The 13653-nt window shown below is 48.7% G+C and overlaps 2 protein-coding genes across 2 annotated transcripts; one reads left to right on the forward strand and one right to left on the reverse strand.

The window, feature by feature from the left end:
• Positions 1-94: 94 nt before the first annotated feature.
• TSC2 (Tuberous sclerosis 2-like protein) lies at positions 95-4624 on the forward strand (the record flags this gene model as incomplete). Its single annotated transcript, XM_049250827.1, has 1 exon — positions 95-4624. One exon carries the CDS (start codon positions 95-97, stop codon positions 4622-4624), a length of 4530 nt encoding a protein of 1509 aa, XP_049110411.1.
• Positions 4625-5772: 1148 nt separating this feature from the next.
• On the reverse strand, positions 5773-8674 carry PUF3 (mRNA binding protein puf3; the record flags this gene model as incomplete). Its single annotated transcript, XM_049250828.1, has 6 exons — positions 5773-6089; positions 6143-6698; positions 6752-7030; positions 7088-8364; positions 8441-8576; positions 8639-8674. The coding sequence occupies 6 exons, from the start codon at positions 8672-8674 to the stop codon at positions 5773-5775; spliced, it is 2601 nt and encodes an 866-aa protein (XP_049110412.1).
• Between the last annotated feature and the right edge of the window lie 4979 nt (positions 8675-13653).

Below are 13653 nucleotides of genomic sequence, written 5' to 3' on the forward strand. Positions count from 1 at the left end.
TTAAAACAATGTTTCTTCACCTATCCACAAAAGCAACTATTCTAGGAAGATAGCAGTTTTTTCCTGTGCGAGCTTGGACATCTAGGTATCGATAATGGAGGGTCGACGTGGGAGCCGATTTGGGCTTGATTCATTGCACCGGAGCAGTATAGCTGTGGACATCTCGGGGCCTGCGAGTTTCGATACTTTGCTTCGGAGTCTTAGCCGCGACCAGCCCCTCTCCGGTGCCGTGGAAGAAGCAGAGAGAGCAGCGCGCCATTTGCATAATTTCAGTGCCGACCAAGCGATGGCCGTCTGGAATGCTGGGAATTACTTGGCGGATGTCTCAAATCCCCCAGATGCGAAAAAGGCTGCCTCTAACCTTCTTGAAGCCGTATCGGGCCGTCAAGATCTACCTCTATCTGCGCGCCAGACTTTGTTTCACTACCTTTCTCACCCCTCCACACCTGACCTCATTCCTTCTCGAGTCAAAGCCCTCATTGCGTTGACAGATCATGGTAGAAAAATCGACTTTTCCGACAGCTCCGTTCTTCCAGCCGCTGTTTCCTGGGTCATCCCCTTCTATGATACAATTGCATCTCTCCGAGCCAGAAATAAAAAATTAGGAAGACCTTATAATTCATCGACAATGGAAGAGGTCGCTTTTACCGATTTGTTCCAACTAATCATCGATATACTGACCCTCCAACGCCAAATACCTGAGACGGGTGATATACAGTCACTTCTTGAAGGTCTCTTTGTGGTTTGTAAGAGTACTCATGTGACCGGCGACATAAAGCAAGCCCTCGCTGTTTTTGACGCGATTATCTCAAGTTTAGAGATTCCCACTTCAACATTTAGCTCTCTACTAGAGGTTCTGTCCAACATTCACGCGTCAATTAAATCTTTAGCGGGTCCAACATCGCGAGTGGTCCGCAATCTGGCCAAATCCAGAAACCAACAAGAAATGGTGGAGTTGCTGTATGCTTTTCTTTTGGAGACTCCCGTGTCAAGCGATAGAAACTTGAATGTAACTCGGGGCGCTGTCGATATTTTCAGAGATCTCGTCGCCGCATACGGGCAAGAAGGGATGCCTAGTCTTTCATTTGACCTTCTAGTCAACTCACTACTGCAGGCAACGGGCAAAAATGACGGCCGAATCGATACCGACATTCTTGAAGTTTGCTTAAACATGCTGCAGGGCGATTACTTAGCTATCGCACTTCAGCACAATTGGATGCAGTTTGTGGAGGTTATTCTCACTTGCTCCAGACGAGTGATTAATCCCCGCCCTCAATCTACAGACGCAGCGTCTCTTCCGAAATCGATTACATCTGACGACATAAAATCCAACATATCTGCCCACGTCACTCGAATTGCTACTTCAATGGAGACTGCTTGGTCGAATCTTGGCGAACACCAAAAACTGGATGTTTTACATTTTTATATGAGTGTTCATAAGCACCTCACCCCTACTCAGTTGGAATTGGCTTTGAATTTCTTGAATACTCAGGGCTTATGTCATGTCGAGTCCGCTGATTGGGTTTCTAGGTGTTGGGAATTGGTATATAACTTTATTTTGTCCCAGGAGAAACCAAGTGAAATCCGCAGTTTGGCACTGCTCGTCTTTGAAGAGTCCTACCAACAAAGTGGAGCTGCTCCTATGTTCAATGCAGAGGGTTTCACTGATGCCCTGTGCCACAAATTTGAAGATGAGAGCTCTGCGAGTTTTCTTGAAAAATTGGTGCCTTTCCTCGTTACTATCGCCTTAGACTGTGAATCTCAGACATTCGCACGCCTAGTTGAAACCATAAGCCTTTCTATGCGAGCCGATGAAAACAAGGAAGACCTTTCTCCAACCTCTGTATCGTCACATCCGGTATCCCAGTCCATCCCGTTTACCAACGTCCTCTCGCCGTCGCTGTCAAACATCGCATGTGTTGGCTTGGTTCGGATCTTTCTAAGAGCTTTAGTTGATCATCCATCCATCAATTTGTCTCTCGTTTTTGAAAAATTAATTGACATTGCGCGATCTCCCCAGCGACCATCCGATGCACGTTTAACAGCACTTAAATTGCTGTTTGGAATACGATGCGACTCCGCCGGCTCAATCCTTGTATATCAACCGAACGATAGCAACTTCTTAATTCCTGTAATTTCGCGCACGATTGATGCAACATCCCGGCCAAGTGTAGCGGAAGAATTGCCAAATGATCGGAAAGCGACGAATGACAGCCAAAGTAGCCGACTGTCTCTCAAAGACCCCCTGTCTGGACCTTTGGTTCCAGAAAGTAGCCGTGGAGCAAATGATACCCGCCTTTTGAAGTGGAACTCTCCCGTCTGGACGGGCGATGAAGCAAAAGCTTTTCCCGAAAACACACCTTGCGCGCCTAGTACCCATATCTTTGCCTTTAGTGCTGAGCTGGAAAATACAGAGGGTGACCAGCACCAGCGCACTGTTCTTCCAATCAATTTCTGGGTGGAAACAGTCATTACCCTTCTTCAGAGGGAGAAAAACTGGGATATCTACAGTTATGTCCTCACGCATATGGGCTCGCAGCTCATGAATAGGGAATTATTCCGGAACTCCATTCTACAAATAAAACTTCTTCGGAGTGTTTTGTGTGAACAGATTAAAAACGAAACTTTCCAGGAACCTCTTGGCTGGACAGGCGTGAAGAAGGGTGATATTGCAGTATGTATATTTGCAGCCCTGACAAATCTAGTGAGCTTTCATCAGCATTTCGCAAAGAGTGAGCAGGATGAGATTGTGCGCACATTAATGCTTGGAATCGGATCCTGGGAAGCAACATCCCGCGGCTGCATCCATGCACTATCTGTCTGCTGCCACGAAATTCCGATGTCTGTGACAAAGTCTCTACACGGAATACTCGACAAAATGTCCAAGGTCATGACTCGTACACACATTGCAGTTCATATTCTGGAGTTCCTTGCTCTTCTTGCGCGGCTGCCAGATGTGTACGTGAATTTGCGAGATGAAGAAATCCGTACGATATTTGGTATCTGTCTTAGATATATTGAGTCTTCGAGAGAACAACGTTACAAGGCTATAGATCCCATGGCGAATCGCTCTACTTCTTTGCCAATCCGACTCGGCAGTGGCTCAAAAGAATACAGTGCCAATCCAAGTACGATTGCGGGCGATACCAAAATCTCAGACGACCTGTCAAGATACGTTTATCATTTAACTTATCATGTCATGGTTTTCTGGTTCCTCTCTCTCAAGATTCAAGACAGGTCTAATCATATTAGTTGGGTTACAAAACGCCTTGTGTTCACCGATGAGTCAGGGAAAGAGGTTATTGAAGAGCAAAGCCAAGTTTTCATGGATTTTATGCAAAGAGTGACTTTTTCGGATTTAGGAGATACTATACCATTTGAACACTTCCCTCCATCAGAGAGTGACGGCCCTGTTTCAAAGAAAACCTGGATTGTCGGTATGAGCATTCTTACAGTTGAAACAGCAGGTGCATCTGGTCTAAGCCAGGTAACAAAAAGGCAAGCCTCCGGCACAACATATGCGTCCTATCAGCAGCGTACAGCCCCAGTTCTTCCTCATCAAATTCCAGTCAGCCCGTCACCCCACTCTATCACGGATGAGCAGCCTACGCGAATCCTACCTTCTCATATTCTTATCCAATTGACTACCTCCGCATTCCCGACTCCTGTAGTCACACAGCCCCTGCCTCTTCCAGATGATGACTTTACTCGTAGAGCCATCAGCACGTTTGATAGAAATGACATTGTTGACGGACACAAGATTGGCGTGATTTACGTAGGCGAAGGCCAAATAGAGGAGAAGCAGATTCTTGCCAATACTAAAGGAAGTGCAGACTACGAATTTTTCCTGAGTGGTTTGGGCACAAAAGTCTCCCTTGAGAACGCTAAATTCAATACTCAGGGGTTACGATGGGGAGATGATGGTGAATACACCTATGCATGGCGCGATCGGGTCTCAGAAATTGTCTACCATGTTTCTACCATGATGCCTACAGACCTAGGAGCAGATCCGCAATGCGTGAAAAAGAAGATGCATATCGGCAATGACTTCGTCAACATTATCTTCAACCATTCTAATAAAGATGTTGCTTTTGATACCATTCTCACGCAATTTAACTTTGTTAACATTGTGATCGCACCTGCCTGTCGCGTCTCCCCTATCGAATCGCCTATGGACTCAATTGAAGACTTTTACCAGACGTTCTACACCGTCAAAGTTGCTAGCAAGCCGGGATTCCCCGACCTTTCGTCTGCTGCAATTCCAAAAGTCATTTCTGGTCGGAATCTGGCCTCATTCGTCCGCCTTATTGCGCTCAATGCCTCTGCGTTTTCTCTGGTATCTAGCCGCGGTGGGGAGCACGTATCATCATGGCAAAACCGTCTCCGCGAAATTCGTCGACTTCGTGAACGTGCCTATGCTGCCTCCGTTGGGAGTTCAGATGCCGCTGCCGAAGCCATTTATTATCCACACAGACGAAATACTAAGCCGGCGACCGTGCAGGCCGAGGAATATATGCCGGCACAGGGCTTCAGAGCTAATTTTGGAACAGCGAGAAATCTCTACACTGATAATAATGTTTTCCAAAACTTAGACTTCTCGCGCTGGAGCAACAATCGTGGTTAAATTTTCTTGGCATCTCTAATAATGATATATGTTTGAATTTGCTACTTCAAAAACCGACGAGTTCTACCTGGATTTTAACTTTCCTTAAAACCCTGCTAACATCTCTACTTCACATTGTTTTGTTAGCCTGTGTCTCAAAAGTTGATTTTGTTTATTTCTTGTATTTAACATATTTTGCTACTTCTCTAGAAAGCACTCTTCCAGAGCAGGATAAATTATTAGACCTAATCCGTCTTTCAAAAAACTGTATCCTAGTGGCCATATGGATACATACGTATGTACTTGACACACGCCATGTTCTCCGTATAACATAAAAAATATCCTTACCTTTGCACATACATATACTTATAAATTTAGGGAAACCATCCAAGCATTGGATTCAGATTTGAGCATCTGTTTAACATGATGATTGTATTTTATTGAGATTCATCTTATTAATATGGAGCCCAGGTAACTAACTAGTGGTTAATAACCAAGAGTAAGAGGAGAAGTGCGATACATGCAGAAGAAGGCGACAGGAAAGCATTACACCAGCGCCTATTGAAACCATCAAAAATGTATTCTTTTTCCCAGCTGCGCCCACTTTATACTCTTGGAAACGGAAACCTAGGGAAGAAAAACGAACCAAGGGGAAAATATTTTGGGTATGCCGCTTCTGAAAACCATGAAGTAAATGTGCAGGCAAATTTTTGCATAATATGTGGTTAAAAAAAAATTGGCAAAAGGCGACGTTTAAGCCCGCAAACCCCATATAATCCACAGAGAAAGTCAAATAGTAGAAAGATCATGTAAACGGGCACTCCTCCAGACCCAGCCTGCCCACCTAACATTAACAATCACTTTCATTCCGGGTGCCGTTGCATGAGAGAAAAAAAAATCAAATAAAAGTCATACCACAGGAAAAATGAGAATTAAATAGGTATAGCCATCAAGTGGTATTATGAAGGCAAGGTGATGCATCAATTGAGGCCCAGAAAAGGGTGAATATAGACATGTCATGTGAAGTATCAACATTTCCATGCAACAGTATTGATGCTCTTATATGCGCACAGCGGTGTTAAGAGTGCGGTGCTGCTCTCAATTTGGACGAGCGGAATAAAAATATGTACTTGGATGTCGATTAATTTTGGAAACAAAAGTAGTATGTACTATGCGGGTTTCTGGTCATCATTTTCTGTTGAATCGATGCTTGTATTTGTGCTTTGAGCAATGCTGCCACGAGAGCTCGGAATGCATCGGGTAGAGAAAGCATTATCCTCACAGGCGGAGTCCATATCGTTTGCAATGAACGGGCTAGGACACCGGGACGAGTTTGGCGAAACGGACGGGGCATGTCTGACGAGATACTTCTCAATAGCCGCAATTTGCTTGCCGTAGCTGAATTTCTTGAGCTGGCTTAGTAGAGGATGAATTTGTTCTACAAGTGCATGATACTCGCGGCCTTGTAAAACTTGAAGTACTTTTTCTGTACTGTTGTTAGTGGCTAAATAGTAAGCAAGGGTCATGCTTGTGACTTACGAACAACATAGTTCCCATATTGGTCCCTCATTAGACCCAGCAAGGGACTTTCACCGTGATCATTGGGAGTTATGAACACTTTGAAGATCCTAGAGCGATCGCTGGGACATCCAAACTCAATGGTTTTCTCAACCACATTACTTGCAAACTTATGTTTAGAGAAAGAGACAACTTGAGAAATAACTACAGAAATCATCTGTAGCTTATCTTTCTTCTCACCATTCTCAATAACATGCTGAATAACATAGTTTCCAAACTGATCTGGTATAAGGCTAGCACAGCAGCGGTGAAGCTCAGCAAGGATAGCTTCACAGTCTGCCGCATTGCAATGCTCTAGCATTCTCTGGATAACGCGGCATCCATAAGAATGAACAGCCCATTGTGGAATTTGGCCTTTGAAACAATCTATTATGAATTGAATGCGGTCTTGTGGTACCCGCTCAATGGCCTTCTGGATGACATGGTTACCATTTTGATCTTTGACACATCTGAAGACGTGCTGCTCTAGTTCCTTCACTATTTCCGCTTGCTGATCGAGTAAGACGTGTTCTAGTGCCTAAGAAGCTGTTAACTTGAGATTTTCTAAAAAAGAATAATCTAAATTCATACCTTTTGAACGACTCGACAGCCATACATCTGGGTAGACAAATTGAGGACGTCACCCATCATCTGTTGCGCTAGAGCTTTTTTCTGTGCTTGGCTACCATGTTCAAAAAGTTTTTGAATGACGTAATTTCCGAAGACATCTTTCATGAGTTGAATTGCATTTGGCCGGATTTCCTGGAAAACACGATCCTTTTCGTCGCTGTGTGCCGTCTCTAGTTTCGTTTGAATAAATCTAGAGCCGTGTTGATCGCCACTGAATTCAACAATATGATCGTATATGTCCTGGCAGACAAAAAAAATTAGTTTCTGTGACCATATAAAGCTGAATTTAAGAATTACCTTAAGATCATAACGCTTGTTTCCTTTGATGTTAGCACGAAATTCTTCAAGCAATGGGCTGCGTAGCGGTATGAACACTTCGGGCTCTTTACTACGGTATGAATGTCGCGGAATAGTCGCTGGAGAAACCCCGGTAAGAGATGGCATCCCATATGCATCCACTGTTTGACTCATTGGGCCAGTTTGGTAGCTCGCATTACTATACCCTTGGTTTTGACGTGGCATTCCTCTGGTTTGTGCCGAGGCTGCCCGGTACTGTTGCTGGTTTTGCAGACTCTGCAATCGCCTATCGAGAACCTCTGTTGGGCCGTTTAAAGGGCGGGTGTTCAATTGATTCTCTATCGAGAACATGAGGCGTCCAGCAACTGGAGATGACCCATGAGTAGAATAGAAGCCCGGATTTCCGTTTCTGCCAACATTGTGAAGAGATGGAGGGTCATCGTCCCTATCTGAACGACGCGAGTGCGGCGCGAAAGATTCAGGGCTGTATGTCCGGTAGTTAGAAAGCGGCAAATCATCTAAACCAAGAGGGTTTCGAAATTGTGGAAGAGATCCGTCAAATGAAGAATGGCTAACATAGCCTGGTCGGTGGGAGTTGGACTGTGAGCGAGCCATATAAGCGTTGCTTTCAAGTTCCAGACCAGAGAAAGCAAGCGCAATGTCACTTTGTGTCCGCATATTTCTAATTTCATTATTATCGGAGTCAGAATGGAAAGAAGATTGTGAGGAATGAGCAGATCGATATGGAAAGGTGCCTATGGAGTTGTGTGATGCATGAGAGTATGGTGTCGGCGCAACTGATCCAGACTGAGAGGCGATTTGTGAGGCGAACCCACGAAAGCCAAAATGTACATTAGACCTTTCATATATGGTTATATCCCCATTGGTTGCAGGGAACGCGTGGTTGCTTGTGTAGTCTGTGGCAGGACCCATATTTAGAGCTATATTTGATGGCTGAGGAGGAGTATTATGATTGATCATGCCGTTTGATGCTGACGTTCCGAATGAGGCCCCACTAATTGAGTCGGAGTGAGTAAAGAATGTTCTTTGAGCTGCAGTCCTCGCCGTCATGCCAATCGCCGCTGGCCTTGCTGAAGTGAAATAGGGAGAAGAATGCCCAGATGGAGCGTTGCCGATTCCTGTGGGAGTAATGGAAGGGGCGGTTTGACTATTGACGTTCCATGGCAAATTAAGTCGCCCATCCCAACCATCAGATTCTGAGGTGGCTAAAAGACAGCCAGACCCTGACCTGCCCTCTATCTCATCGGGGATGTCTGCTAAAATTTATAATACGGAACTGTCAATATGATATTCAAGATAGAGGAATCATGGGGAATTGCTGACCAGACTGACCATTCTCCAAGGCATTATCCGAAGAGGTATTTGTCATGGTAGGGTTGCTCCAGGCACCGCTCCAGTTCCCATTCGTAGAACTGAAGCCCCGGCCAGCACCCAGTGTATCGGCTTGTTGGAATCGGGGCGCTCGAATCTAGGAATCGTTGTTAGAAATAGCTATGTCTGATGGATACTAGAAGTGGGAGATGAGCGTACTTGGGCGCTGTTTCCGTTTGAAAGACCGGGCGCCATCTTTGACTGATTCTTTGGTGAGCGATGGAGGGTGTAGTCTGTAGATGGACGACGATGTAATATAAACGGCCAGACAAAGGGCTTTCCAGACCCACACCAGAGGGATTCGTAGAAGCACAAGTCAGATTAGGAAAAAGGGCCCTTAGAAGGAGGTGTAGGTGAAAGTTTTGACAGGCTGTAGGTGTAGTTTGTCACTGCAAAAGATAAGCACAGTCAGTTCTCTGAGATAATGAATGCCTGTGTCTGCAACCTGAGGTGAGAATAGATATATTTTGTGGTTGGTGACGACCGGGCTGAGAGAACCCGGAGAAAGACAGTTCTCAAATGGTCGGATGGCAAATATACAGAAATATAGTATGTGCACGTAGGTGAGAAAAGTGAATGAAAGAGAAGAGAGAAAATGTGCAGAAGGGAAAGAGTGAAAAAAGCACACAAAGATCCGGGATTGAGCTGGACCAGGAAAAACGTCCGAAGTCAAACAAGGCGGGTGAGTTGAAGATAAAGAAGAAGTGACGGAGCATGATTTGAAGACGGCAAAAAGAGTAAAGAGCTGGCGTGGAAGTAGGCATGTACGGCCGAATGCAAAGCAGGAAATCGGGGCAAGAGCCGGCTTCGTTTGCCAGCATGGTCGCGGCAGGCAGCCGTGAACAGGTGAAGGGAAACAAGTTGAGTCGAGCGAAGGGCAAGAAACTCACCCTCCATGCATAACCTTGAGACGCGCGACTAGTCTAAATGCGGCCAGCTGGGGCTCATCGGCAATCTGGATGCGTTGACGTGGGGGAAGCGACGTGGAAGCAGGACCAGGCGGCGGCGACGCTGGCGATGGGGGAGGCGGGCGGCGGGACAGTGACAGGGTTGAGTAATGGTTGAGCGACGTGTGTATTATATATATATATGTACTCCGTACCAGATGTTGGTATGTATGTGGACGAGTTGGGCGCCAGAAAGTCAAGCGGATGGAGGGGGGACGATCGGTTATAGGCGAGGAGATCGAGGCCTGAAAGGTGATTTGCGGGAGCGTTTACTGGGGAGGAGCCAGTCCGGGCGAGTGATGAATGACAAGGTGAATGAAATTCTGTTTCAAAGGGAAGCCCGGGCCACAAACAAAGAGGGGCGAGCAGCGGGCGGGAAACGCATGAAACTTGTCACACGCACGGAAGCTTCATCGCATCAGACGGCGGCAGTCAGGGCGTAATCGATCTCCTGGAGGGCAAGACAGCCCAGTTAGCACAGCACAGGGAGCTGGGGTGGCGGGCGGTTGAGAACGCCAGTTGGGCGGGAGTCACTAGAAAGACACCAAAAGACAGGTTTGGGGACGAGAAGGCCAGTGTACGGGGTAGCTAGGGGACGAGCAGTGGTAGCGACAGCGCAAGCAGGGTAGTACGGGAGCCAGAGAGGAGGGCGTACAAAGAGAGTCTGCGGATGACAAGTCGGCATTCCCTGGATCGCAGCGCTCCAGACCCAGAGCCAGGCCCAACACAGCAGAGCACAGCACAGCGCAGCACAACGCAGGACGGGCGGTACGGCAGGGCAGGGCAGAGCGGGTGGGCGACGAGGGCGGCGGCGGCGGTGGTGAAGAGGTTGACGGGAGCTGCAGCAGCAGCAGCAGGAGCGGCGGCGGGCGTTGCTTTTTCGACGGCGCTGCGCTGGCCGACGTCGACTTTTTTCGAGATCAAACGGTCGAATTACCGCTTTGGGCGGCCTTGGGCGGCGGTCGTTATGTAAGCAACCGCCAAGGCGACTAGCCCGCCACCGCCGTGGAAACTATTCGGCTAGCCCGTCCGACCGATACGTACAAATACGCCGCGCCCCGCCTGCTGCGGCCGCCAGTGCGTCCCGTACGGTCACGGTGGGTCGCGGTGAGACGCTGGTCCGTGTTTTGAAACGTACCGCGAAATACGCGGCGCAGGACGTGCCAGGGGGTCGGCGAGCTGCGCCCCGCGGCCAATCAGCGCTGCCCGTCGCGCGTTTTGGCGCAGCTGTTTGTTTTAAAAATACCAAGGCCCATGCCGCTAGTCCCAGCCCGGCCTAACGCGTCTCCACCCCAAACGGCAGATCACTATAAGGCGTCATCGGGACTCCACCGCGTCGCCGCCAACCGCGCGCGCGCCCTCCGCATCGCCAGCGCCAGCGATCCCCATAGCCCATCCGTCCGCCCACCACACGCCGCCGCCGTCTTCCCAGCCGCCTTGCTGCACCGTTCAACGTGCAGTTCTTCCAGAATCTCCCTCCGCCAGTGATGTTGTTGGTTGGCCCGCGCCGCAAAAATCATGACCAAAGCAATCCACGCTCGCCACCAGACACCCGACTCGATGTGTCATAGACAATCCGTGATTCGAGATTCAGTGTTAAACTCAAACGCTTGTTTGCGGGCGTTGCTTGGTGAAACTTTCTGGGCAGACTGCACGCCCCTCTGCCGGAACATTTAAACGCAGGACGTAATTAACCCTCCAGCGGTTGGTCACCCATCAAAATACGGGGTCCAGCACAGCCGTTTAGGAAAACGGCCAGGCGGCAGTACGGAATACCAGCTTAAGATAACCCTTCTATAAAAATATAGTCTGATCGGAGGTTATGTCGCGCAAAACTTCGAATGGGGCAAGTTTAAATCAAGATCAGCAAAAAAACCCTTGTCGTAACTAGCTACTTCGTCCCTGCCGAGACCCCAGCCAGGACCCCGGGCTGGTTACGGGGTACTCCTCATGCGAAGATGTATGAAGCCGCTCGTCACAGAGCACTCGACAATAGGAGGGCTGCAGACTTAGTTACTCCAGCTATCCATCTCATGTTGATTTCGCTGATGCTCGTCTCTTAGGATTTCTGTTTACGATGTACGTAGCTATGCGCGCTGTTCCCAGCAGCATGGGCTGCTGACGGCCTGCCGAACAAAAGATGGCTAGAGAACAAGGACCTAGCTCAAGCTTCCGGTTCCCCTGCTTGCTCGTGGGTATATGTCTGTATGTAATCTCCTTCCTGCATGAAAGAGCAATGTTCTCACTTACACCCTTGATTTCGGGTGTACGCTGCCACAAGGGTCATAACCTGGGGCAGCGGATCCCAACATCTTGGGTGCCAACTCACTCAACCAAGTTCTTCAAGGCATCGACGAGTAACTTTGTTTTTCCCATGGCCGTGGACGTAAGGTCCAACCTCACTGTTGTTGATTGCGGTTGGCTCACAGCCACTTAGCTGAATTACTCTTTCTGATTCGCGCACCCAGGTCCTGAAGGGCATTACAAAGAACATAACCAAAGAGAGAAACACTACAACAAATAGACAACGATACCGGGCTTCTTTGTCATGGCAAGCAGCTGTATGTGTATGCTCCATACATGCATGCATGCATACGTACTTTCAGCTGCGCCGTGTTCACGTACACAGCCTTTCCCAAGACTGCTGAATCATGTAAAGGGGAAATATCCCTTAAAAAGGAAACCTGCCAACTGTTTGGGAATGGAAACCGGGATGGTGTTCCGCAACACATCGTTGTTCTCACCGAGATTTTCGTGAGCCGCCGTTGGCAATTTTTCTGCATTCAACCGCCCTGTCCTACCTGAGCCATGGATTCCCACGACATTTTCCTGCCACCCGCTTTGAAAGGCCAGTCATGGTCGGACACGCACAGTCCTCCGTTCTAGCGGGCAATCATGCAGGATCTGGCAAAAAGGGAACTATTCCGGACAACAGGTTTTGTCGCACAGCATTACCGCCAGGTTAATGTTTTTTCTCGGCAGTGCAGCACAGGGGGCACCCATCAGCAGACTAGTTGCCTCTACACGTAACTCAACTCGGTACGTTTGATCATCAGTGCTATTCTTTCCTGTACGTCTGGCCAGGCTGTTTGGGTGTTGCATCGTATGTGGGCGCTGTGATACGTATGTATAGTACGGTATATACACATGAAGACCCAAATATACTCTGTACTGGCTCTGCGCCATCTGGCCTGTTACTCATGTGCCCTTGTTTCGGCGGCCCCACGCATAACTAACAGAGCGGCCCTGGACGTGGGAGCCGCGAATAGCACCTGGCTTTGAAGTAATTTCATTGGCGTACCCCCGCCCATCAAGCGACTAGTTGCCTAATCGATGGATGGCGAGAAGCACGAGGGCCGGGAAAGCAAGTTGTCGTGTGATTTATGCATGCTGGGTCACCAGAAGGCATCAGGCGCGAAGATAACTCCTATTCCGAGTTGGGTCCGTCGGGGCAGAACCCACCGTTGATCTTGGGTCTTGACCATCAACGTATACGAGTACAATACGGAGTATTCCGTACGATGCAGTTATACTGTATATGTATGGGCTTCACACACAATAGAAAGGATTCTGCGCCTTCCAACCATGGTGTTTGTTGCTAGAGCACACAGGCGGAGGGGACTCTATTATCCATGTGGCATGCGAGCTGTGCACCTGCCAGACACCAGCCTACATGCGGACTGCCCAGTCCATTCACAGTTCTTTGTCTGCAGGCCCAACTGGGCTGTGCAGCCGTTGCATCCGAGACGGGCAGCTGAAAATAGACGCCAGACAAAGCGGCCTTGATAACCGGCCAGCCGCCGGAACAAGCCCTGTCGTGGTCTCCGGTCGGAATAGCAGCAGCTTAGCGCTGCGACGAACGACTCAGCAGTCGCGAAGCACCCCACTTCCGCTCAGGCACCGCGCGGCGCTGATTGGCCGGCTGATGAAATTGCTCTGGCCCGGGCGGCCAATGAGGCGGCGCCGCTGCAAGCGTCATCGCGTACTATTGGCCAAGTGCCGAAATCCACATGCCAAAAGAGCTTAGCGCTGATGCTTGGCAGGGATGACCCTCGGCGCCTTGCCTGTTCGGGCCGCGCCAACACATCTGCCTCCCTTTCCCCCTTCTCCCCTTCTCGCTCGCTCTCGCTGCTCGCCCACACACCCACAACATCAACCAACATCCGCTTTCTCTCCTTCGCCCAAGCAGGCCCGGCAGCTCCATTCTTTTAGCTGCCTCTCTGCTGT

The sequence above is a fragment of the Ophidiomyces ophidiicola genome, assembly GCF_022830035.1.
Source record: "Ophidiomyces ophidiicola strain CBS 122913 chromosome Unknown scaffold_4, whole genome shotgun sequence".
Lineage (NCBI taxonomy): Eukaryota > Fungi > Ascomycota > Eurotiomycetes > Onygenales > Onygenaceae > Ophidiomyces > Ophidiomyces ophidiicola.